General features: G+C 38.7%; 1 protein-coding gene across 4 annotated transcripts in view; it reads right to left on the reverse strand.

Annotated features, from left to right (window-relative positions):
• npr3 (natriuretic peptide receptor 3) overlaps positions 1 to 25,946 on the reverse strand; it is a 105,099-nt gene that overhangs the window by 7,369 nt on the left and 71,784 nt on the right. Inside the window, exons 4-7 of one of the 4 annotated variants that reach the window (XM_028805643.2) lie at positions 21,970 to 22,105; positions 17,251 to 17,345; positions 9,991 to 10,114; positions 7,163 to 7,247 (exon numbers count right to left, since the gene is read on the reverse strand). In XM_028805643.2, the coding sequence (XP_028661476.1) occupies positions 7,163 to 7,247; positions 9,991 to 10,114; positions 17,251 to 17,345; positions 21,970 to 22,105 (440 nt within the window). Of the gene's footprint in view, positions 1 to 7,162; positions 7,251 to 9,981; positions 10,115 to 17,250; positions 17,346 to 21,969; positions 22,106 to 25,946 lie in introns of all 4 variants that reach the window. The other 3 variants (XM_028805642.2, XM_028805641.2, XM_028805639.2) reach the window with 3 other exon arrangements.

Here is a 25,946-nt window from a genome sequence, read left to right on the forward strand (position 1 = left end):
TAACTTTCATAAATGGTGCCCCTCAGAGAGTGCCTGCCAATATGCCAATAATGGATTGAACGGCTCTGCTTTAAATAATATGATAATGAACAAATTAATTAATCTGACACCATTAACATTTAAAGTAAAGTTTTCAGATAATTATGTAGCAGTGCTACCATGGGATGAACTCCATTTCCCAGCAGCCCAAGGGGGATTACTCGCATAGGATGACTAAAACGGAAGTAGGGGCTGCTGGGGATGAAAGAGGCCAGCGGGAAAACTTAAAAGGGGGGCCTGTTGGAACAACAGGAAATAGGTGTTTTTATGTATCCTGTCCAACGTGTCGTCTAAAAAGTCAATTGTGCCCTGGATCGTTTCCCTTTAGGATCAATGGACTGTCTCATGCCTGCCTGTCATGTGTATAGTGGTGGATTTATCATCGTGTGCTTCAAAAGGAGCACTCCTGGAAATCTCACCCCTTGCTGCTCAGGACTACCAGTAGGACTGTTTCACTCATTTTTTGCAAAAGCTGTTCTCAGGCTTCTCATCTTCACACCATAACAATTCACCTGCTTTTGGTGTATTGGACTGTATAAGGACGTTGTTGTGAGTGTTTACTGCTGTGGTTCATTGTTATGTTACAACTGTATTGCCATAGGGAAAAGGGGGATGTTTGTCTGATTATTGTTGTTGTGTATTAGGTTTTCATTTAATATATTACTAGGGGCTTTGCCCCCTACTCGCTTCGCTCACACACCCCCCAACCCATGGGAGGCGCGCTTCACACTTGCCACTTTGCGTCTCTGCCACTCGCATTGTGAAGCGGGGTGTTAAATGCACGCTAAAGAGATGTGGATGGATCAGTTGCTGGCTTGCAGCTGCTGCTACCAAGCTGCGTGTTCTGCATTTCTCGCTGCGTGTCGATTATTTAAAAGCATATACAGCAGCTGCTTGTGCCGTGGTGCGTGTTCTGCATTTCGCGCTGCGTGTCGATCATTTAAAAGTCTGTACAGCAGCTGCTTGTGCCGTGGTGCGTGATCTGCATGTCGCAATGCGTGTCGATTATTTAAAAGCCTGTACAGCAGCTGCTTGTGCCATGGTGCGTGATCTGCATGTCGCAATGCATGTCGATCATTTAGAAGCCTGTACAGCAGCTGTCCTTTTGTCTCACTTCCTTGTCTCGCGGGACGTTAAAGTGTCTCTGAGAAATTGTTTGTAAGTAGGGCGTGACATGCAAGGTAGTTTTGCGGGACTTCAAAGTGTCTCTTTGAGATGATCACGTCTTGACCGAAGATTTTTTTATATAATAGATAGATTTATTAATTCATTGGTTTTGTGTCTCTGCTTGTGAGTGTGTGCGAGTCAGGCCTAAGTTGGGTGCGACCCTGGAATCTCCACGAAAAAAATAAATAAATCACCGTCTCTTTGATGGTGTGAATCTTAGCAGCACCGGACCGGTACAACTAAAATTTCAAATATCTTCATTGTAGTGTCTCTTTCTTGCTCTCTGCCTCTCTTAATTGTGATGCATTTTCTACATAATGTTTTATCTTACTTTAATCATATAAAAAATTTTAAGCAATGATATAATATGTAATCATATGTGTAATCAAAACAGTTTTCATACCCAATTAATGGGCACATGTTAAAAACACAGCAGTGTAGGAGGCCTGCTGGACACAACGACTGAATATGGGTGAAATCTGTGACACTGATGGGATCAAATATTTTTGGGTGAATTGCAAGCTGTGCAAGATAATATTTTTCTTTATAGTTCTTCTTGTCTTCTATGTTTCTTTATCAGCATGAACTTACTTTGATGAATAATTTAACACATTTAAAAGTGTACTTTTGTGATTTCTGTTGCCCTTAAAATAAAATCACATACTGGCCACTTTGTATTATTGATTTTGCAAACACATGAAACTTTGCCAAGCACACTAATCTGAATGCAATCAATCAAAAAAGAAAAATGTATAAATAACTGTTGTTACAATAAAATTGTACCTTTTAGGACAAGATAATGAATTAGCACTCCAAAGTAAGACTTCACAGTTTTCTGTCATATGACCCAATTTCCTCATAATGAATATGAAACATTTAGTGAATTATAAATTAGAATAAAGCATGGACTATTTTTATATGTATCAGTAAGAAAAAAACTGAAAAAAACACATATTGAATTATAAATGCATAACCAATGCAAAAAGCTAAAAATGACTTACAGTGTGCCTTTATAATATAAGCTGTTCAAGTAAGGTATTTCCATTTTTGAGCACTGAATTTCCATTTTTGAGGTGCATGCAGATAATCTTATGCTAGCCAGTATGTTTAGTACAAGTGTACTTCATTTATTCCAAATTACCTGTAATTCTCTATAGTATACAGGCAGCATTTGTGATATTCAGCACTAAAGGCTCTCCTACGCTGGAGAAATGAAACATTACGTCATTCAGCCCCAGTGTGAAAATAGAATCATCCAGAACTGACATCATAAAACTGAAATTACCCAGCTCTAGAAAAGACTACTCACCAAAAAAAGTAGCAGAAACTACTCTGTCTTTCTCATAGTTGGAAATGAAGGGAAACCCCCGGTAGCACATAGAGTCCGCCCAATGTGACAGTCCGGGTTTGCTCCACAATCCCTAGCAGCTTAAACCCGGAACCATTAATAACATATCCAAGGATGAATATTGAATATTCCACCAAGCCAAAGTAAGACCGTAGTGTCCAGAAACCACTACAGCACTAACTAACCCTGAATATTACAAGAGTATTTCACAAACTGATAAAGTATTACTACACCATGGAACTTGTCCACGGGACCAAGTTAAGACCTGATGATTACTTTCCTTAGAACACAGCATTTGCTTTGCCCTTCTTGCAAAATGTGATCAAAAAAACCTCTTAGCCAATTGAACTAAATGAACATGTTTTTAGTTGATTTTTGTGTCTTTGTAATGGGCTTATTACATGACCTCTGTTACATTATTTCCTGCTAAATTTTACCCTCATGTCAAATGTGGGTCATGACTTCCCTTCTGCCGACACGCTTCTCTTTTAGGTTGCCAGCATCACTCCTAGCAGTTACTTCAATCAAGCAAAATAAAATTAATAGACTTAGTGATGGGGTCAGGCTTTGAATACTGCTACCCATGTGTATTGCTGTGAACTCACAGCACAAAGTATCTCAGTTCACGGATAACCATCTGTTATCACAATTCAAGAATCAGAAGTTAAAAAAATCTGCACATTATAAAAAAATATGTAGCAGAGAAGGCAGTGCATAATGATAGCACAGACAGGACCAGTGCCACCATTAAGGTGAATTAGGTGTTTGCCTAGGGTGTAGACCATAAGGCGGGGGGCCCGGTCTCACGAGTTAGCTACCAAACAGTCAGCTGGCACACTATTAAGCTTGGCCTAGGAAGCAAACCTATCACTATCACTGACCACAGGATACAATTTCTGATAAGAAGCAGACAACCAACTGAGATTTTCTCAAAAAAGTCTAAATATGTACTTTAAATACTTCAAAATCCTATGACCCAATCAATAGATTAGCTGGTTTGGAAAATAGATGGTTATTGGTGGTGTCATCATCATCATTATCGCCATTACCATTTTCCAGGGTTCCACAGGTTATACAATTGTCCCGCCGAAATGATTTTCCTCCTTTGGTGTGAGTCACATTCTTTTCCTATCATATGACATGGTTTCTGACCATGTCTTCTTTGGTATCCCCCTCCACTTTATTCCTTCCACTTCTGTCTTGGTGTGGCTCTTCAACCAGTCATTTTCAGCCTTTTGCTGCATTTGCTCGAACAACCTCCTCACCACCACACCTTTCTTTTAATTTATCAACATCATCCTCTCACTCCATGACACTCCGTACATCCACCTGATTATTCCCACCTCTGTTCTTTCCAGCTTTGCTTCATTTTTCTCTTTCGTTGTCTATGTCTCACATCCACAGAGCATACTTCTCCTTACACTGCTTTAATAAGGTTTCCTTTCAATGCCAGAGTGGCTCCTTTAGAAGTCATAATGGTGGACAGCTCCTGGAATTTCTTCCATTCACCTCTCCTTCTGGCTAACACTGCTCTGCCCACATCTTTGTCTGCATGTAGTGTTTCTTTACTTCTTCCAAAAATGTCCATTGTCGATATGTCCATTTACACTTACTATATCACCATTCTGCACCGCTCTCTCACACCTTATAGAAAGGTCACCCATGGTGCTGGACAACCACTATTCACATCACTACATTTACTTCTGAAAACCCATACATTGGATTAAATTTCTCCTAACACCTTTATCACACACACTGCAAGGCCAGGCACCCACCGTTTCCACATTTACTTTGAGGTCTTTTGATCCCAAACTGGTTTACTATTTCAGTATCTTCTACAGTTTCGCTTGATTTTTTGTTGTCAATATAAGATCATCAGCATACAAGAGCGACACTTCTCTGGTCACCATCTCCATCACTTATCATGCAAAGCAACAGGCTGTTACCTGTGACCTGTGACTTTTGACCTTATTCTAAGGTCGGTCACTGTTAGTGATGAGTGAAACAGCCAAGTTTCATTTTGCATACAGTTTTGTGACAATGCCCATAAATTTAGTTTTTTAAGTGACTTTGCAATTGCAAAATATACTAAAATGGGATTTGGGGTTGTATATAGGTTTTGGGTTGGAAATCATGAAACATTTCTCCTTAAGGATATTCTGTAGCGAAACTGCTGTCTCTTTTCTCAGTCAGCCTCCATGTGCACCCATCTGTCTTCTGCCTACACACTGCCAGCTCTGCCTCATACTTTTCATTTGGGGTCAGAGGTAACACCATCCATGCTCACTTTCCCCAACTTCATAAGCCAACTCAAGCCTGGTTCCATCCAGAGACCACATACCCAAGGCCAGTGGATTTTAGCTGTAGAGCACGTCTTACAGGTAAGTGCTCTCTAGAGGCCCACCATCTCTCTCCATGCTCTGCACCATAACAGACTGTACTATGCTTTTGCACATGAAGAGTAATTATGAAAAATGAGATGAAAATGTTTATGATAATGGAATGAATTTCACAACTGTCAAATCAGAATCAAAAAACAAAAGTATAACGTTTCACTGTGAATTCAATTTTGCACAAATCACTTCACTTATCACTACTCACTGACGTTCTTGCCTATTGTAAAGGGCAACTAAAGGAGTTTGGAATCAGAAAGGGCATCTGGGTCTTAAACATTCATGCTCTCTTGATGATGGGATTGGTGGCATAATATATTAAAGAACAATAATTAAAGTCTGAAATTAATATTAAAAATAATAAGTTAATTACTTTGGCAGAAAACTTCATCCAAATCAAATGTTAAATCATAACTTTGACTTGATATGATTTGTGTAATTTACAGATTTGGATGAAGACTGTCAATCAAGAAAGACTGCAGTTAACTGCAGTGGTGTGTGCCTGATACATGCATAATTTGAAATGAGAGTCAGCAGCCACACTGATATTTGACATGCAATATTAGCGTAACCGACTCACCAGGACCCACTGTGCCAAACATATTAAATCAGCTCTTTTGTTTGGAGAAGTGGGGTTATTATTTATACATAGGTGGGTAATTTTCTAGGATCTGATCCAAAATTACAATGGGGTCACTCAAATACTGAGGTGCATGGGTGTGTCAGGTCATTAATTCATCAGAAAACACCTTACTGTACATAGGATTTAATAGTATATTTAAATTTCAACTAAATCAATCAGAAAGATTTCTCATGCCTACGAGATGCATTAGCCAAGCATGAATCTCAATTTATTCCACAGCAAAGACACTGAGCATGCAATTACACTGCAAGAGATTATGGCAGCTGTCATCAAATAAGGTGATAGACAATCCTTTGCAGTTTCTTCAAGCTGTCATTCTATTCTCCAAAAATATTACAAATTTAAAAAAGGTTATGTCTTTTTTTTACATTTACAGACAATACAGAAATAATACTAATAATAATTGTTATGAAATTGTACATCTTCAACCTGGAAAAGCATTCTCAACAGACTTAAACTGGTTTTATGCTCAGGCTTTATAGCTCACTGGTTAGATCACATCTGGAGTGCTGTGTGCAGTTTTGGTCTCCAGGTTACAAAAAAGACATATCAGCGTTAGAAAAACTCCAGAGAAGAGCAACTGGGCTGATTCCAGGGCTACAGTGGATGAATTATGAAGAAAGATTAAGAGAGCTGAGCCTTTTCATTTTAAACAAAAGAAGATTAAGAGGAGATATGATTGTGTTTAAAATTATGAAGGGAATTAGTACAGTGGATCGAGACTGTTACTGTAAAATTAGTTCATCAAGAACACGGGGACACAGTTGGAAACTTGTTAATGATAAATTTCACCCATTATTATGTTTTTTCTTTACACAGAGAACCATAACACATGGAATAAGCTACCAAGTAGCGTGGTATACTGTAAGACTTTAGGGACCTTCAAAACTTGACTTGATGTTTTTTTGTAAGAATTAAGTAGATAGACCTGTCAAGCTTTGTTGGGCTGAATGGCCTGTTCTCATCTAGATTGTTCTAATATTGCAATCAAAAGACGATTTGTGATCATTCAGCCTCAAGAAAAAAAGGTTCAAGTTGTTTCTTCAAGGTAATCAAATGGGGGGTTAGAAAGTAAATGGATGGTATTATAAATGAGGGAACACTTAAATTAAAATTTTACAATTAGCAGAATGGCATTCCTGACCATTCCCACTCACGTCAAACCCTGGTTAATATAATTACTAGAATCACCCAATCTGAAACTAGGCACAGTTATTAGCATTAAAAAATGCTAGAAACTCATTACTTTTCAACAAAATTCATCCAGAAGATTTTATTATACAGAGTTGACGATTTTGCATTTCTTGCACACACTGACTTCCATTATTTTCTTGTAAAAATCACAGTTTATGTAGAGAGTGTCATGTGATTTACACATGAGATTTTATTTTAGGATATAAAGGTTTTCTTGAGATTAATGTAGTTATAATGACATGGCATCCACATTTAAAATCACATTAAGTAACTGGAATGTGAGCATATAAGCAGCATTTAGATTCATGTTTAAAGAAATCAATAAGACTTCTGAGGAATATTACAAAATGAAACATTTAAAACTGTGGAAAAACTGACCTGAAAAAATAGAAAGCCATAAGTAACGCAGTCCCAAGTAGAGCTCCTACAACAATGCCAGTAACAGCTGATTCTCCGAGACCACCTGCTTGTAAAAAACAGATCAGGCATAAGTAATTATCTTCACTACAGTTGCAAAGACTGCTTTTTATTAATATCCTCCTAATACATTCAGTTTCATGTATGCCCTCTGACGACTTCCTACAAAGAATCTGAAGAATTCCAAATATTACCATAAACAGTTTATTGGCCGAGCTTTTGACGTGCTTCTTTTTCCCAGCACACATTAGCTATACACACTTAGCTTTTTTTTATTTCATTGACTTTTTCAGGCTTAGGTCTATACTCATAAACCTACTGTAAACAAATATTCATTCTGTAGCAGAATTTGGCAAAGAGGAGAAAGTAAATTCCCAAACAGGCTCTCTTGAGTATTCATAAAAAGGATACAAGAAAACAAAAAAACTCATATTTATTAGCTATAATTAAAATTCCAGATTATTGATATGGCTGCTGTTTGTCCAGTGATTCATACAGTATAAATCACTTCAGCCTCTAAAACTGCAGACTGCTTAGTGATGTCTTTGTGGTGACCAGCATGCATCACAAAAGAAAAATGTAATGTTAAAATAAAACACTATGCTTTTCTAATACCAGAAACATCAGATATAAATTCAGTAATCTTTCACTGACAATACATAGCAAAGATTTACATCATGCCAGGCATTCTGTATATTTTGTGGATTACTATTCTTGATTATGGTGGCACAGTGGTAAGTGCTGACACTTCACAGATCCACAGCCCTGGGCTCAAATCGCAGGCTGGGCACTATCTACATGTCATGTGCTTGTTTTCCCTATGTCTGAAATTTTGTGTCTTATACCAAAAATGCAGGTATTTTATGTTAACTGGGGACTCTAAACTGGTCTGGTAATCGTGAATTTGCCTTGTGATGGATGACCATTATTTTGCAGGTTGGCTGGTCCTTTGTGCCCAGTGCTGCAGAGTTGGACTTTAACTTCCACAACTCTGAAATGTATTTAGCAGTTTTCATAAGGAATATTCATAATGACAATGGCAGAGTGACTTGCATCATTCTCATTTTCCAATAATTGTTCAGATTTCCATTCACAGTTCAAAAATATGCAAGTTTAATTAACTGGTGACCCCAAATGACTTAGTGCAGGTGAGTGGGCAGTGGTGGAGTGGTGCCCCATTCCAAGGTCACACCTTACTCTGTGCCCACTGCTCTTGGGATAGAGCTGTATATAAAGCTCTGTATGAAACATGAATGGTCTATTCTTGATTAAAGTTTGTTTTTAGGAAAATAGTTTAAATGCTAAAATTAGTATTTTATGTATATACTAGACATTAAGCCCGTTACAATAACGGGCACTAGAACAGTAGTGCATAAACATTAGTAGGAACAGTCTATATTAAATGGCAAGGGACCTTGACCTCATTCTGTTTGTTGTCTTAATTTTTTTTTGTCAAAAATATTTTTGCAAGAAGCCTAAAGTAAAATAATAATAAAAATAAAATAGAAACTTATATGACAATACAGTAAGTATAATTAATATTACATTTATCCTCTCCTCTGTGGCTGTTGATTGATGTGTTGTGTCTGTTTGAAGATCTCTTATCCTGCCTCTCTTTATTTTAGCTTGTTGCTGACGCAGTGATTTTTGTTCATCCGCAGTAAGACTTACTCTCTTAGCTCTGTATGTTTTAGTATTTTTCTGACGCTCACTTTCCTCTTCTTCAATAGATCTATTTGCTCGTCTTTGTCTTTCTCTTTGAGAATTTTTTTACGCTCATTTTCCTGTTCTTCTATAGATCTATTTGCTCTTCTGAGTCTTTCTGTTTTAGTGTTTTTCTGACGCTCATTTTCTTTTTCTTAAATCGATCTATTTGCTCGTATTTTTCTTTGTCTTTCAGGCTTTCTTTTGTTGATCTTTACTTGCTGAGCTGACCGTTCTTCCAGGAGATGTTGCTTATATAGGATTTGATTGTCTGTGTCTTTTGTCCTACTTGACATGTACTTTTTTTTGGGTGGCATGTTGTTTGTAGATAGTCACAGTAATATAGGCTTGTACATCTGTAATATTTTCTCTTACAGTAATACTGGCTTGTATGTGGCTTTAATATGCGTCACTGTATTGTGTGCCTTTAATTTTCTCTCGCAGTAATACTGGTTTGTGTTTCCATAAAATGCCTGTAATTTTCTCTGACAGTAATACTGGCTTTGATGTCCGTAATATGCGTTTAATTTTCTGTCACAACAGTGGGCAATCAGCAGAGTCTCCCCAGCAAGTGATGTAATGTGTAGCGTGCAGCTGATAATCGTGCCTGTGGCGTCTTTCCAGCAAGTACTGTGCAGTTCCCCAACAAGTATTTTAATCTGTGCTGGCGTGCAGCTGATTATTGTATGTGTGGTGTCTCCCCAGCAATGGATTTTATGTGCACGGCCGCAACTACCCAATCAGCACTCTCCCCAGCAATGATGTCCTTTATTTGCTTATCATGCGTGGCCGCGGCTAGGCCATTCACTATGTGCCCAGCTTCCAGTGTGTGTGCGTCCACGGTGCCGTGCGCATGCGCGGGGTATGGTGCGATACGCGGTGCGGCCCCGCACATGCACACTTCACCAGAAGACACACACACACATGGACACCCCTGACCCCTGGACGCACACAGGGGTTTTATTAAAGAGGATGTACGTATATATTATGTATATATTTTCTTACATAACACATACTCTTTTAAAATGAACATGTAAGTATAATTGTTCTAAATTGTACTAAAAGAAACAAATTACATGATTTACAAGGGATGGCCGATTCTTCAGGAAATATGCTGCCCAATGGAGGTAGCCTTGGAAAGAAGCGCCCAGTTTTTGCTCTGGGTTGAAGTTCAAAACTTTCATTTAATCCATAGTAGTTAGCAAGTACCTGCAAAAACACAGAAACTGGCCATTAAATTCTGAATACATAATACTAAAATTGAGAGAGAAGAAAAACATAAACATATTATATAAATAAAAACAAAATACAGTAACATGTACAGTGAACATATCAGGCTAATAAAATATTATCAGTACAAAGTGTAATGTCATTCCTTCATTAACTGTTTAATCAAATTATCCTTAGCCAAGTCAGAAGTTTTACTTTCTTTTTAGTTATTCTGCTGTGTATTTAAGGAGGGGCTTGTTGCTTGTTAAACTGTAACAATACTTATTTATTTACGGCGCTTCTGTAAAACACTACATTTCCCAATGGGGACAAATAAAGTACTTTCTATCTATCTATCTATCTATCTATCTATCTATCTATCTATCTATCTATCTATCTATCTATCTATCTATCTATCTATCTATCTATCTATCTGTTTTCTTAAAAGCAGGCATTTTTTCTCATGCCTATACTAGAACAGTGATCTTAGCAATAAATGCTATGGAAGCATTGCATTATTACAAACAAACTGGATCTGTAGCAGTAGGTGAGAAAACTGGTAGCATTTTACTTTATTGTCCAAAGTCTTACCCAAGAGGCCCTAATAACTGAAGTGAATTCAATTAATATTAAAGCAATATTTTTGATATAATGTGATTCTATGCACACATAAGTGCACATGAATATATACTGTAAATTTATAAAATACTAGCTGTGTAAGCCTGTGCTGTAAAAAGCCCAGAGTCCTAGAAACTATTGAAATTGTCAGAAAAAAAATTGTAATGTAAAGATGTCAGGTAATTGAAAGGAACTACTCTGGGCGTCTCTCTCCTAGGAGGATTCATTTTGTCAACGTGCTGGCATCGCTTGTGCATTAGTGGTGAGAGGAAAAGAAAAAGGGATACTGTTTTGTTGATGTTAGCAGCTAAGCGACTTTGTCTTTCTTCGGAGGTTTCGTTTTGCCGATGTGCTCGCCTCACTTGTGTTATTAGCGGCTAAGCAAGTTTTCTGTTTCCTCAGAGGCAGAGCCCTTATCCCAACTCCATCTCTCACTTCCCAGCCGGACAGACACACGCACTTCCACACGTAGACATTTATATATGAGATATGAATAAGTATAAACTAAGAACATAGATACACCACTACAAATTATAGGTAAACAGTTGTTAGTGTGTGCAAATAGCTATAAAGAATTGATTAAAATGTGATATTAATATAGATTTCTTAACATAAACAATTCAGTCCTTTCAGTCTTCTTGAATTTCAATAAAAGGCTAGTCACAAGAAAGATATAAAGATTTCAGATAATATATATTAAGTTTTTAATTGACAATTGGTATTGACAGATGCCGTCGCCCCACAAATTCACTGTCTCTGTTGAGTTTACACATTGTTCAAATGCCCCACTTCTGTTTTTTTTCTGATACTCTGTTTTTCCAAATGCTGAATTTGTATGCACCTGTATGAAAAGGTGAATAACCATGTCTCTTGAAAACCTTGGTTTACAAGCTCAAATACGCTTCTGGAATTATCCTTTAGAAAAATACTTTGACATCTGATCAAAGCACCGTGCTGTCCCTACATTGATGGATTGAAGGCCAGAGGTCCACATGACCATCATCGTCTAATTCTTCCACGTGGAGCCTGAAAACCATGAGGACTGATTAAGATCATTTATGTTAGGTAGAATGCCCAGTAGGGGGCTGGGTGGTCTCATGGCCTTGGGACCCCTGCAGATTTTTTTTTCTCCAGCTGTCTGGAGTTTTTTTTTGTTTTTTTCTGTCCTCCCTGGCCATCGGACCTTACTTTTATTCTATGTTAATTAGTACTGCCAAATTTTATTTTTATATTTTTTTTTATTTCTTCATCCTGTAAAGCACTTTTTATGCTACGTTTGTATGAAAACATGATATATAAATAAATGTTGTTGTTGTTGTTGTAAACTGCACAAAAAAAAAGAGTTAGGCATCATCACCAATCACCATGAATCTAAAAACAAACATGAAGCCTGTGATCATCTTCTTGTGTTTTATAAATACATTTAGCCCATCATGTGATGTGAAGTAAATAACATCCATCCTCTTTTTACATCATCAACCTGAGCCACTGCTATTTTGTGTTATGAACACTTTATGTCACCCGATCACACTGTTTCAGCATACTATATCTACAGCATATAGCTGGATGAAAACTAAACAGATCCTGTATCTATAGGATTCTGTTACCGGATTGCAGCTCCCTGTCTTTTACTTGGCTGTGTGACTCAGCCCGGGAAAGGACCAGCATACCTGTATCTGTACTTCTTTACTCACATCCAGGTCTGCTGGGATAATAAAAGGCAAATATTTTTGCTTCAATAAAATAAGCACTGTGTTAGGTTACTTTAAAAAGTAATCAGACTACGTAACACATGCTAATGTATTACCCCCAGCACTGCTTCCGAGATTGTGCTATACATTCAGCTTATCAACAAAAATTCAACCATTTCTGAAATTCTGAGACTAATTATTATTATTGTACTCATGAGCTAACGACTTAAGTAGCATTTTTTTAAAGTGCAAGTGAATGTAGTATCTCTCTCCATTTTAAATGCAGTCATAAAAAGCCCTTACAAATACTTCAGACTACTTACCTTCTGCATGTGGGTCAAATCACAATCACTAAAGCATGAGCCGAGTAACTGAGACTTGAAGCAGTGACATTTGGTCTGAGAAGACATCTTAGGATTGTGTCTTAATAAGTGGGGAAGGCGCTAATAGGAAAGGCACGAAGGCTTCACCTGTTTTAAAAGTCCTTCCTGAAGTACATTTTAATACCACATACACCTAATTACTGCTCCCTGAATTTAAATTGCTTTATGTTTTACTGTTTTTGTTATTTTTAAATTATAATGTTTCATATTTATATATCATTTCTGTTGTTTGTAATTATGTGCTGTTACTTTACATGTCCTAATGTTTTGTGAGCTTTGTGAGCTTTTTAAAGCCAGTGACATGCATTTGAAACTCATTCCATATTCTTCATATACCTTAATTTTCTTAAGCAGGGGAAGGCCATATTTTAGATAATTGACTCAGTAAAACACTGCATATGGCCTCTGTCAAGGGGTGGGATATATTAGGCAGCAACTGAACAGTCAGTTCTTGAAGGTAATCGGTTGGAAGCAGGAAAAATGGGCAAGCATAAGGATCTTGAGCAACTTTGACGTAGGCCAAATTGTGATAGCTAGACAACTGGGTCAGAGCATCTCCAAAATGGTAGATGATGTTGTTCCCAATATGCAGTGGTTAGTACCTACCATTAATGGTCCAAGGATTGTATATTTGTGAACCAGTAAACGGTCATGGGTGCCCAAGACTCAATGATGTGTGTAGGGAGCCAAGGATGGCCTATCTGCACCCGATCCCATAGAAGAACTGCTGCAGCACATACTGCTGAAAAACTGAATGCTGTCCATGAGAGAAAGGTGTCAGAACACACAGTGCCTTGTAGCTTACTGCATATTAGGCTGCATAGCTACAGATTGGTCAGAATGCCTATACTGACCCCTGTTCACCACTGAAAGCATCTACAATTGACACATGAACATTTTTTTCAAGTGCAAGTGAATGTAGTATCTCTCTCCATTTTAAATGCAGTCATAAAAAGCCCTTACAAATACTTCAGACTACTTACCTTCTGCATGTGGGTCATATCACAATCACTAAAGCATGAGCCGAGTAACTGAGACTTGAAGCAGTGACATTTGGTCTGAGAAGACATCTTAGGATTGTGTCTTAATAAGTGGGGAAGGCACTAATAGGAAAGGCACGAAGGCTTCACCTGTTTTAAAAGTCCTTCCTGAAGTATATTTTAATACCACATACACCTAATTACTGCTCCCTGAATTTACATTGTTTTATGTTTTACTGTTTTTGTTTTTTTTAAATTATAACGTTTCATATTTATATGTCGTTTCTCTTCTTTGTAATTATGTGCTGTTACTTTACATGTCTTAATGTTTCGTGAGCTTTGTGGGTGGTTCACCAAGAGGCGGGGCCACTATGACATCACTGCTCCTGACCCCACCTTCTGGCTATTTAAAGCCCAGACGAAAAGACCTCTGGCAGCATTTTAATTGACGTTAATGGAGTTTTGTACATATTGCCATTTCTTTGCTTTTTGACGGTTCTTTTATTACTTTTTCTACTGTTTTTGTGTTTCACTTTCAGGATAATGTTTTGGGACTGGTTCACCTTAGGATTGCCTTTTTAGCATATTCCTTCTGCTCTTTTGAGCACCTTATGTTATTTCTTTTTTGTTTAAACAAATAGTTTTCACTTATTGTTCACAAGCCATAGTTTGCTCAGCTTTTCCACCATTGTGAAACATTTTTTGAAAAATTAAGCATGTTTTAATATATTTTCTCCATTTTTGGGTCTAAGCAGGCCAAAAAGCCCACTGTTGGTAGTTTGGAGTTAGCTGGACTGGATGAGCTTATCTGCATTGGTTAGAGAAGGTCCTGATCTGCTCATCTGGAACTTTTTGGAGGCCTGTACCCGTTTTTGCTATTATTACAACTCCTATTCATAACACAATACAGTTAAATGGAAGGCATGTTTAAGCATTCCTTCTTCCCCAAAATGATCCCCATACATGAAAATTGATAGAATTGCTTTATTAATAAGATTATTCACTAAAACAAGCCAGAATAGTGTTTAATAAAACACTTTACCTAGAGTTTATCACTTCTAGTTTCATATTCAAAAGAATAACCATTCTGTGTTTAATTGAATTTTGCAACTACTTTATGATCTGTTTTGGAGCCTTGATGCCCAATATAATGTTAGAAAATAAGTGAGCAACACATGTGAAATGGTGGTGACCCACAGTACATGAACACATCAGGACTCCTCGCTGCAGCCTATGGATCAGCCGCACTCCATTCAGCAGGCTGCCGTGAGGACAGTGTCTAAATGCATCAACATTAGCTGTGGAAATGACTGAGACTCTGATTGGACGCTTCTAACATCTAGACCTACCCCATCTTGTTGGCTGTAACTAGATGTACTTGGAATGACTGTGGAGATGATCAGGTTTTAAAGCCAGTGACATGCATTTGAAACTCATTCCATATTCTTCATATACCTTAATTTTCTTAAGCAGGGGAAGGCCATATTTTAGATAATTGACTCATTAAAACACTGCATATGGCCTCTGTCAAGGGGTGGGATATATTAGGCAGCAACTGAACAGTCAGTTCTTGAAGGTAATCGGTTGGAAGCAGGAAAAATGGGCAAGCATAAGGATCTTGAGCAACTTTGACGTAGGCCAAATTGTGACAGCTAGACAACTGGGTCAGAGCATCTCCAAAATGGTAGATGATGTTGTTCCCAATATGCAGTGGTTAGTACCTATCATTAATGGTCCAAGGATGGAATATTTGTGAACCAGTAAACGGTCATGGGTGCCCAAGACTCAATGATGTGTGTAGGGAGCCAAGGCTGGCCTATTTGCACCCGATCCCATAGAAGAACTGCTGCAGCACATACTGCTGAAAAACTGAATGCTGTCCATGAGAGAAAGGTGTCAGAACACACAGTGCCTTGTAGCTTACTGCATATTAGGCTGCATAGCTACAGATTGGTCAGAATGCCTATGCTGACCCCTGTTCACCACTGAAAGCATCTACAATTGACACATGAACATTAGAACTGGACCAAGGATCAATGGAAGAACATGGCCTGGTTTGATTAATCAGTTTTTTCTTTTAGAACATGTGGATGGCCATGTGTATATGCATCATCTACCTGGGGAAGAGATGGCAATAGGATGCACTATGGGAAAAAGGCAAGCCGGCAGTGGCAGAGTGATGTTCTGGACATTGTTCTGCCAGGAAACCTTGGGTCCAGGCATTCATGTGAATGTTACTTTGACACATACCACCTACGCAGTCCTTCATGGCAACAATTTTCCCCTATTGGCAGTGGTCTCTTTCAGCAGGATAATGCACCCTTCTACACTGCAAAAAAATACTTAGGAATGGTTTGAGGAACAAAAGAGTTCAAGGTATTGAATGGCATCCAAATTCTCCAGATCTCAATCCGATCGAACATCCATGGGATGTACTGAAAAAACAAGTACAATCCATGAAGGCCTCACCTTTCATATTTATCGGACTTAATGGATCTGCTGCTAACATCTCAGTGTCAGATACCATAGAATGCCTTCAATCCATGCCTCAATGGGTCAGGGCTGTTTTGCTGGCACAAGGGGGACCTACACAATATTAGGAAGGTAGGAGGGCTATAAGAATCCAACACCTCCAAATGTCAATGTCTGACTTGGACCCAGCCTTACCTGAGGATGGTGCTCTACTAGTGTAGATAATCTCATGAGCCAACTCTTATTGAGAAGGCAAGAAGACTATTTATGTTAGATTATGTGCCCCTCTGTGTCTGCTTTGTTTATTGTTCGCCACTATAATTAAAAGGGGTGACCTGGCTGGCATGCCAACACTTCTTAGAGCTACTCTGTGTTCCTTCCACCCGTGCACATGCCGCAAAACCTTGGGCTGAATAAGCAAATTAGAAGATGGGCGGACATGGATGGATGGATAAATGCATGAGTGTGAGACTGTGTATGTAATTGCATTCACTACATCAGCAGTAAAAGCTGTATTCTAAGACTGATAAAATTATTTCATAGGAAAATGTAACACTCTTAAAAAAAAGATGAAAACAAACTGCACACCTTGAACATCCATACCTCTGATGCATTCTGCTTTTGGCAGACACTTGTCTAGTCACTTAATGAATACCTTGTAGAAAAATGCATCTATTCATTCTTGAAGCTGCTGTCCCAGCAGCACTGTGCGTAAAGCAAGAGCCAACAGATTCACACACTCATAAAAAAAGACAATCTTGTCCCCATTTAATCTAAAATGCACATGTTTAGAATGGTGGAGACAACCAAAGTACCAGAAAGAAAACCCAGTGGAAAAGTAGGAGTGATAACAGCAGTACTAGCACTTGTTCTACCATTCACACACTTCTTTCTAGGGCAATCGATAACTAAAAGAAACATGCTTTCTTAATTTTATTTTTAAACAAGGTAGTCACTTAAAAATTTTTGAGAACTCCATTCTTCATTCTTACCTCATGAGTGCCTGCTTCAGGATCCGTCATGCCAATCACAGAGAAATCTCCATTTCTATCACCATTCGAGTCTATAGACACCTGGCCTGCAATGCCTAAAGAAATGGCATTCAAGGAATGAGAAAATAATGAATTAGCTACCAGACTTGAACATTCCAAAGAAAACAAGACAAAAAAAGCTGATGCATTCCGGACAACCAATACAAGAGGAAATCTCATCAATCTCCTAGTATTTTTGCTGGCACTGTTATGAGAAATTGTAATTTCATCTCCATGTCTACATTCCTAAATTCTTTACATATTTTTGTATTCAAAAAGAAAATTTTGATTTTATTACTAAAATTCTGCACAGTGTATGCACATAGTGTATTTACATTATGTGTTTGTATGTACAATATGTATTGTATTTATATGTTAAATTTATATTGTTTTCAGACTAGAGTTGAATTACTTAAGTAAAAACATACACTGTAAATATTGGCCATGGCACACTAAAGCTATAGATATCATAAAGGAGTCATGCTTTTCTCTGATGACTGTGTGTTGTGTATCATTAGAAAAGGGAAGAGGAGAGGAAGTTGGGAAAATGGAGATGGGATTTGGAAGATAGAGGGTTGAAGATAAATAGGAAGATGACAGAATATGTGTGTATATATATATATATATATATATATATATATATATATATATATATATATATATATATATATACTGTATATATACAGTATATATATATATATATATATATATATATTGTCACACACGTGCACATGGGAGCCAGCTAAAGGGCTTGAGTAAGGGCAGTTTCGAGGCATGCCGGGATGTGGCAGAGTGCACTGACTCTTTTTCTCCCTTTCCTGTAGACCATTCACGGGAGATTCCACCTGGCTCTCTTGACGTCACTTCCAGGACCGAGCCTATGGAAGGAGACCTTGCTGGCTCCAGCCCTTGTGATGTCACGTCGGGGCTCAAACCAATGGCTGAAGACCTTCATGAGCCCGACCCCTATGATCTCACTTCCTGTCTTCCCCTTTAAAAGCCTGCACCTTTTCCCTGTTCCCTCAGTTCTGTTCGGACTCAGTTGTGTGCACATCAGTGCTGTATTCCTTTAAACGACATTTGCAGCCAGGAAATCAATTATACTGGTGGCTGCCCCAAACCTTTCTATGACTCTGTGTGGAGTTTGTGACAATATATATATGTATATGCATTGTGGTAAATCATCCCCCACCGACAGACACCAAGACACACCAGTGCAAAATGCTTTTGTTTATAGTTCTTGCCCTTCAGCACACAAATCACCACAAATAGGCTCAAACCCTTCTCTCTTTTTCTTTTCTTCCTTCCTTTTCTCTCTTCTGCCACATCTTCTCCTCCCTTCGCAAGCTCTGTCCTCCACCACCCGTCTCCAGCTCCCCAAATGGAGTGAGATGGCCCCTTTTATGTTGTACTCAGGTGTGCTCCATGTGCTCATGACAATCTTCTGGCAGCACTTCCTGGTGTGGCGGAAGTGCTGCTGTCCAGGGCTCTGGAATCTTCCAGACACCCCCTGGCGGTGGCTGGGCTTCAACAGCGTTGAGTTTCCAAGTTCCAATTCCGGGACCCTGATTTAAACCAGGGGGGCTACCCTCTTGTGTCCTGGGGGAGGTATTGTCTCTCTCCCAGTCCTTCCATCCTTCAGGTGTCCTGGCTGGGCAAGAGCTGCAGCCGTCCGCCAGAGCATATATATATGGACAAAAGTATTGGGACACACACCTTAATTACTGAATTCAGGTGTTTCAATCTGAATCATTGCCACAGTGCTCAGTGACTTCAAGCGTGGTACTATGATAGGTTGCCACCTTTGTAATAAGACAGTTTGTGAAATTTCATCCTTGCTAGATATATTCCACGGTCAACTGTGAGTGGTATTATTGGAAAGTGGAAGCATTTAGGAACAACAGCAACTCAGCCACAAAGTAGAAGTAAACATCAAGTCACAGAGCGGGGTCAACGACTGCTAACGTGCCTGGTGCATAAAAGTCACCAATGCTTTGCTGATTCCATAGCTGAAGTGTTCCAAACTTCCACTGGCATTAATGTAAACACAACAACTGTGTGACGAGAGGTTCATGAAATGGGTTTCCATGGCCGAGCAGCTGCATGCAAGCCTCACATCACCAAGACCAATGCTGAGCGTCGGAAGGTGTCCTGGAAACGTATTCTATGGAGTGACGAATCACACTTCTCTGTTTGGCAGTCAGATGGGCGAGTCTGGTGGATGCCATGAGAACGTTACCTGCTTGACTGCATTGTGCCAACTGTGAAGTTTGGTCTAGGAGGGACAATGGTGTGGGGCTATTTTTCAGGGTTTGGGCTAGGCCCTTTATTTCCAGTGAAGGCCAATCATAATACTTCAGCATACCAAGACATTTTGGACAACGCTGTGCTTCCAACTTTGTGGAAACAGTTTGAGTAAGGCCTTTTTCTATTCTAGCATGACTGTGCCCCAGTGCACAAAGCAAAGTCCATAAAGACATGGTTGGATGAGTTTGGTGTGGAAGAACCTGAATGGCCCGCAAAGAGCCCTGAACTCACTCCCATTAGACACCTTTGGGATGAACTGGAACAGACATTCCAAGCCCGGCCTTTTGTCCAACATTAGTTCCTGACCTCATAAATGCACTATAGAATGTGAATGGCCACAAATTCCCATAGAAACACTCCAAAATATTGTGGGAAGCCTTCCAAGAACAGTTGAAGCTGTTATAGCTGCAAAGTGGGTGTTTCTGGGTGGCACAATGGCCACAGAACTATCATCATGCCCTTTTCTTCCATCATTCCTAAAGCATGCAAGCAAGTCTATGTGTGTCAAGCGTGCTTTGATAACTATTACACACAATTACTGCTGAGCTAGTTTGACTTTCTCTAACAGCGGATTAGAAATGGTGTGCCAGGAAAATGGATAGATGGATGAATTAATCATCTACTTTGTCCAAATCTATAACTTGTAATTAAAAATAAAAAAGTTGTGGATTACAACAATGGACACGTTACTGTGCTATAAATATAATTTTATGTAGATAAGTTTGCTGATTTTGCTCTAAAATCTATATTCAGTATCTCATAATGAGAAAGTGAAAAATGTTTTAGAAAGATTTGCAAATGTCTTAAAAATGAAAAACTGAAATCTCTCATTTCTATAAATATATTCCATCCCTTTGCTGTAGCACTCTAAATTGTGGTCAGGTGCATCCTGTTTGCTTTAGTTCTCCATGAGGTGTATCTAGAATGTGATTGAAGTCCATCTGTGATGGAAACATTCACACGGCATGTCAGGACAAAAGGCAACTCATGAAGTCCAAGGTATTTTCTGCAGACCTTCACAATCAACCTGTGGTTAGGCATAGATCGGGGCAAGGTTATAAAACTATTTCTAAAGCATTGAGTGTTCCCAGAAGCACAGTGGCCTCAATAATTGTGAAATGGAAGATGTTTGTGAACACCTGGACTCTTCCTACTGTTGGCCATCCTGGCTAACTGAATAACCATGCAAGAAGGGCCATGGTCAGGGAGGTAACCAAGATCCCAATGGTCGCTCTAAAGGAGTTTTGGAAGTCCTTTGCAGAGATGGAGAACCTTGCATCTTAGCAGCTCTCCATCAATTGCATATGACTGTAAATTGCATCTGATGGCATTTAAAGGACTCTGAGAGCACAAGGAAAAAGATTCTCTGGTCTGTTAGACAAAAATGAAACTATTTAGGCAAAACTTCAAGCATTATATTTGACAAGGGCCAGGCCTTTCTTTAAACCATCCTTATAATGAAGCATGATGCTGGTGGTAGCATCATGCTATGGAGGTGATTCTTATTGGCAGGAACAGGGAGACTGGTCAGAATTGAAGGAAGGATAAATGCAGCCAAATATAGAGAAGTCATTCAAGAGAACCTTCTCCAGAGTGCACAAATCCTCTTACTGGGCGACATTTCACCTTACAGCATGACAATGACCCAAAGCTTACAGCCAAGATATAGCTGGGGTGGCATTGAGACAAGTCTCTGACTGTCCTTTAGATGCCCAGTCATAGCTCAGACTTAATCCACTTTGAACAGGTAAAGATGGCATTTTACAGATGCTTACCATCCAATCTAATAGCGCTTGAGAGGATCTGCCAGGAAGAATGAGATAAACTGCCCCAAAATAGGTGTGCAAAGATTTTGGGGATATGGTGAAGAAGACTCAAAGCTGTAATTGCTGCCAAAGGGGTTTGTACAAATTACTGAATTAAGGTTCTGAATACTTACATACATGAGAGACTTCAGTTTTTAATAAACAAATTTAAAATAATTTTGAATAATTTTCAAACCTTTATGAAAGCATGTCACTGTGGGTTACTGAGTGCAGACTAATTTGCAAAAATGGAAAATTTGTCAGTTTAAAATTAAATCAATAAATAATCAATAAAATGTGCAGAAAGTGAGCGGGTCTCAATACGTTTTGAATTCACTGTATTTCATTCTTATGCCTCTTTTAGCTGAAAATATATTGTATAATTAATATAACACAAAAGAAAGGTATCCTAAGATGTAGGCAATGTTCTCTGAATCAAAGTGTGGTTCCAATCCTAACATCTCCATTAGAACTGGGATCTATACATCCCCACAAGAGGAATATCCAGTCCAGTTTTGTTACTAAAATTGTTTACGTTCAGAAGAAGTAAGACAATGCGCTACTTTACCTTCAAATGTTTTGTTCCACATCTGCTGCACAATTTTGTCTCCATCCTTTCTGGTATAACCATTCTTCAAGACTTCATGCAAGGCCAAGGCATAAAGCAGCAATGCATCATGGAATCCTTCAACAAACATGTTCACCTAAATATATGACAATGATGCTGATTTTAGAAGAACATGAAAATGTACAGTATGTGTTATATACTATTATTTTCATTTTATATACAATTATTTTAAATATATAAGGAATACATTTAATACAGAGAGACAAGACCCTTCATAAAATTGAAGTAGCTAATATTTGCCATCTACAGTCAGGTCCATAAGTATTTGGACAGTGACACAATTTTCATAATTTTGGGTGTATTTGCCACCACAATGGACTGGAAATAAAGCAATCATTACGCGATTCAAGTATAGACGTTCAGTTTTAATTTATGGGGTTTACCAAAAATATTGTATGATCTTTTTAGGAATGACAGTCATTTTTCTGCCCCCACATTTCCAGGGGCTCAAAATAATTTGGACATTTGACTGACACGCTGACACTGACATAGCCTGGTGGGAGCAGATCCCACATTACTTCATTAACTATTAAGCAGGTAGAAGGTCTGGAGTTGATTTCAAGTGTGGAATTTGCATTTGGAAGCTGCCACTGTGAGTTCTCAATATGAGATCCAAAGAGCTGTCCATGCAAGTAAAAACAGTCCATTATTACGCTGAGAAAATAAAACAAATCTTTTAGAGAGAAAGCAGAAACACGAGGAGAAATCAAATCAACCATTAGATGCATTCTGAAAGAGGAAGAACACACTGGTGCTGGTCTTAAGAAGGATGGATTTATATGGTGAGGCAGAATTACTGACATGACTGTGCAGAGCCCTGTAGCATATGAGTGATACAATACAATATATTAAAACAAAAAAAAAAAATAACTGAAACACGGTTACTTGAGAAAGCAGCAGGTTTAACATTATTAGCAAAAAAATGGTAGTATACTTAAGAATCTACATATTAATATGCTAAAATGGATCTATTTGGCATCTGTCATATTATTTTTTTCCATGGTCACACTGTAAAGTGAAGCATTTTTCTTACAAATTTTAAAATAATACCTTGCCTGCTCTTGAGTTTTAAAAAGATGTCCATGGGGCACCAGTCCAAATGTGAAAACATATGCTTATAAATTTACTGAATGCATTCATTTTCAAGCCAAGAATGTTCTCAAGTATTGATCCAAATCTTGCAATTGCACACATCTTATAAAATAGCATATCTGGCTTGCTTTTGGAAAAAAAAAAAGAGATTCAGGCATTATGAAAGACATACGGCTGCGCTCATCACCTCATCTAATGACAATGTTTCACTCCCAGAAGTGTAGCATCCTACAGCTTGCTTGGTGAATGCTGTAGCTGCTGTTAGTTTTTGTGTGTGATTCAACTACTCGGGGTAAGGTTTTTCTCTTGATTTAGATAATTACCCATTCATTTTACAAAAGCATTATATCAAATTGTGAAGAAGTATTAACGCAATGTCATGCTAAACAGCTTCAGACATGTACATGACTCATGCTATTTTACTTTCTTATTTACCTGACATCTCCACTTCCCATTATGATGGATGTGAACGGACAATTGAGCTTGAATATGTGGTAGGGTTGCTAAACAAAGCAAATGTAATATTAGATTGTATTTCAAGAGGCATGTTTTACTTCATTGACGAGAACAGCAGTGCTTTCATGTTTACCTAACGAACACCCCCAGTCCCCCAGGGTGAGGAATTTATGGTGAGGGGGATGGAGCATCAGACCACCTTGATAAGGGTGGCTGTGTTTGGACTTAGAGCCTATAAGCCATCCAGGGCAGAAAGGCCGTAAACCGACTAAAGAAAGCAACTGGGAAATGAGTTGTACCTGAATGCTTTCATTGACAATTGGTCAGGAAGGGACAGCAAAATTAATTCTATTGGTCTAAAGTATGGTTGTTTATGATTGGTTTTGAATCGGTTACGAATCTGTACATGACCTTTCTCTATCTCCATCTGACCATGATGAAGACAACTCTATCTCGGTGGACAAACTGAGACAAACAAGTGGCCTGTTTCAACACTCCATTCAAAGGCCATGTGGTAGCAAAGCAAGCTAGACTGAAGATACGCTGAGAGCCAACTATGGATGTAATATGCACCACTACTTAGTCTGTAAAGGTATGGTTGCCAGTATTCACATAATATTTTTGGACATTTTATCAATAATACATAATTAAATATGTGACTTAACTTCTGCCTGTTTCTTTACACTGTCTAATTGCCTACATTTACAGAAGTAGAAGGGAAGGTGGGTTTGGTGGAGGATGCTGAAGTACCTGACCACAGAGTCGTGAGTGTATGGGATTTGGGACATTTTATTAAGGTCTACACAGTAAAGTGTACAAAGAGGAAAGCAAGGTCACCATAGGACCTTACATGACAATACAAACATATCTTCAACACAAGAAAATTAATACCAAGAATCAGTGATAAAGTGTATTTTTCTTTAGCTGTCATGAACATACCTCAGAAATGTAGAACGCATGTTTTCTAAAATTAACATATTTGCCTCTTGAAAGTGGACATATTTAGTTAGATTTAAGGTCTATTTTACACTGCTAGAACAGGCACAGCACTGCTACAAATTTGTAAAAATGTTTCACTTCGGAGCACAATTTCCCATGCATACCATGATTATGACAAAATAACTGTCTTGAAAAGTAAACTATATGGTCAAAGGTTTGAAGACACATGACCATCTCATGTATGTGAGCTTGTTAGTCATCCCATTCCAAAACTTTGAGCATAAATATGGAGTTGGGCCCTCTTTTTCGGCTATAACAGCCTCCACTCTTCTGATAAGGCTTTCCTCAAGATTTTGGAATGTGTATGAGGGAAATTGTGCCCATTCAGCCAACAAAGCATCTGTGAGGTTGGGTACTGATGTTGGACGAGAAGACCCAACTCTCAACTGGTGTTCCAATTCATTCCAAAGGTGTTCAGTATCATTGAGGTCAAGGCTTTGTGCAGACAACTCCAGTTCCTCCTTGTCTGTATGGACCTTACTTTGTGTACAGGGGCACAGTCATACTAGAACAGAAAAGAACCTTCCCCAAAATGTTGCTACAAAGCTGGAAGTGTACAATTGTTGAAAATATCTTTGTATGCTGTAGCATTAACAGTACCCTTCAATGAAACCGGTGGGGGGCAAGCCAAAAACCCTGAAAAACAGTCTCAGTCCATTATGCTTCCTTCACCAAACTTTATAGTCCTGAAGGTGGTGTTCTCCTGGTATCTGCCAAAGCCAGATTCATCCATCGGACTGTCAGATACTGAAACATGATTCATCACTCCAGAAAAGAGTCTTTCACAACTGTGACTGATGCTTGGTATTGCGCACAGTGATCTTAGCTATGGTAACTCATTTTATGAAGCTCCTGACACACGGTTATTGTGTTGATGTTGCTTCCAGAGGCAATTTGGAACTCTGTATTGAGTGAAACAATAGAGGATAGCTGATTTTTACATGCTAAGCACTTCAGCACTCGCCAGCCCCACTCTGAGTTTGCACAGTGTACCACTTCTGGTTGAGCGACTGTTCTTCCTTGACACTTCCACTTCACAATAATAGCACTTACAGTTGATCGGGGCAGATCTAGCAGAGTAGAAATTTCACACACTGACTTGTGGCAAAGGTGGCAAACCTGTGACAGTGCCACATTTAAAGTCACTGAGCTCTTCAGTATGACCCATTCAACTAGCAATGGTTGTAAATGGAGTCTGCATGACTTGGTGCTTAATTTTATGGACCAGTTACAGTACACTAAAGCGCTCAGAAAGCCCCTTCAACTTTTAGCAACTTGACAACTGGGGAGTCCTTTAAGACTGCACTTTTTGTCTAGAATGTATCCCAACACTGTAGGCATTTAAATTCACTCATTGTGTCCCTTAACCT

This window comes from Erpetoichthys calabaricus, chromosome 7, assembly GCF_900747795.2.
Source record: "Erpetoichthys calabaricus chromosome 7, fErpCal1.3, whole genome shotgun sequence".
NCBI classification, from domain to species: Eukaryota; Metazoa; Chordata; class Cladistia; order Polypteriformes; family Polypteridae; genus Erpetoichthys; species Erpetoichthys calabaricus.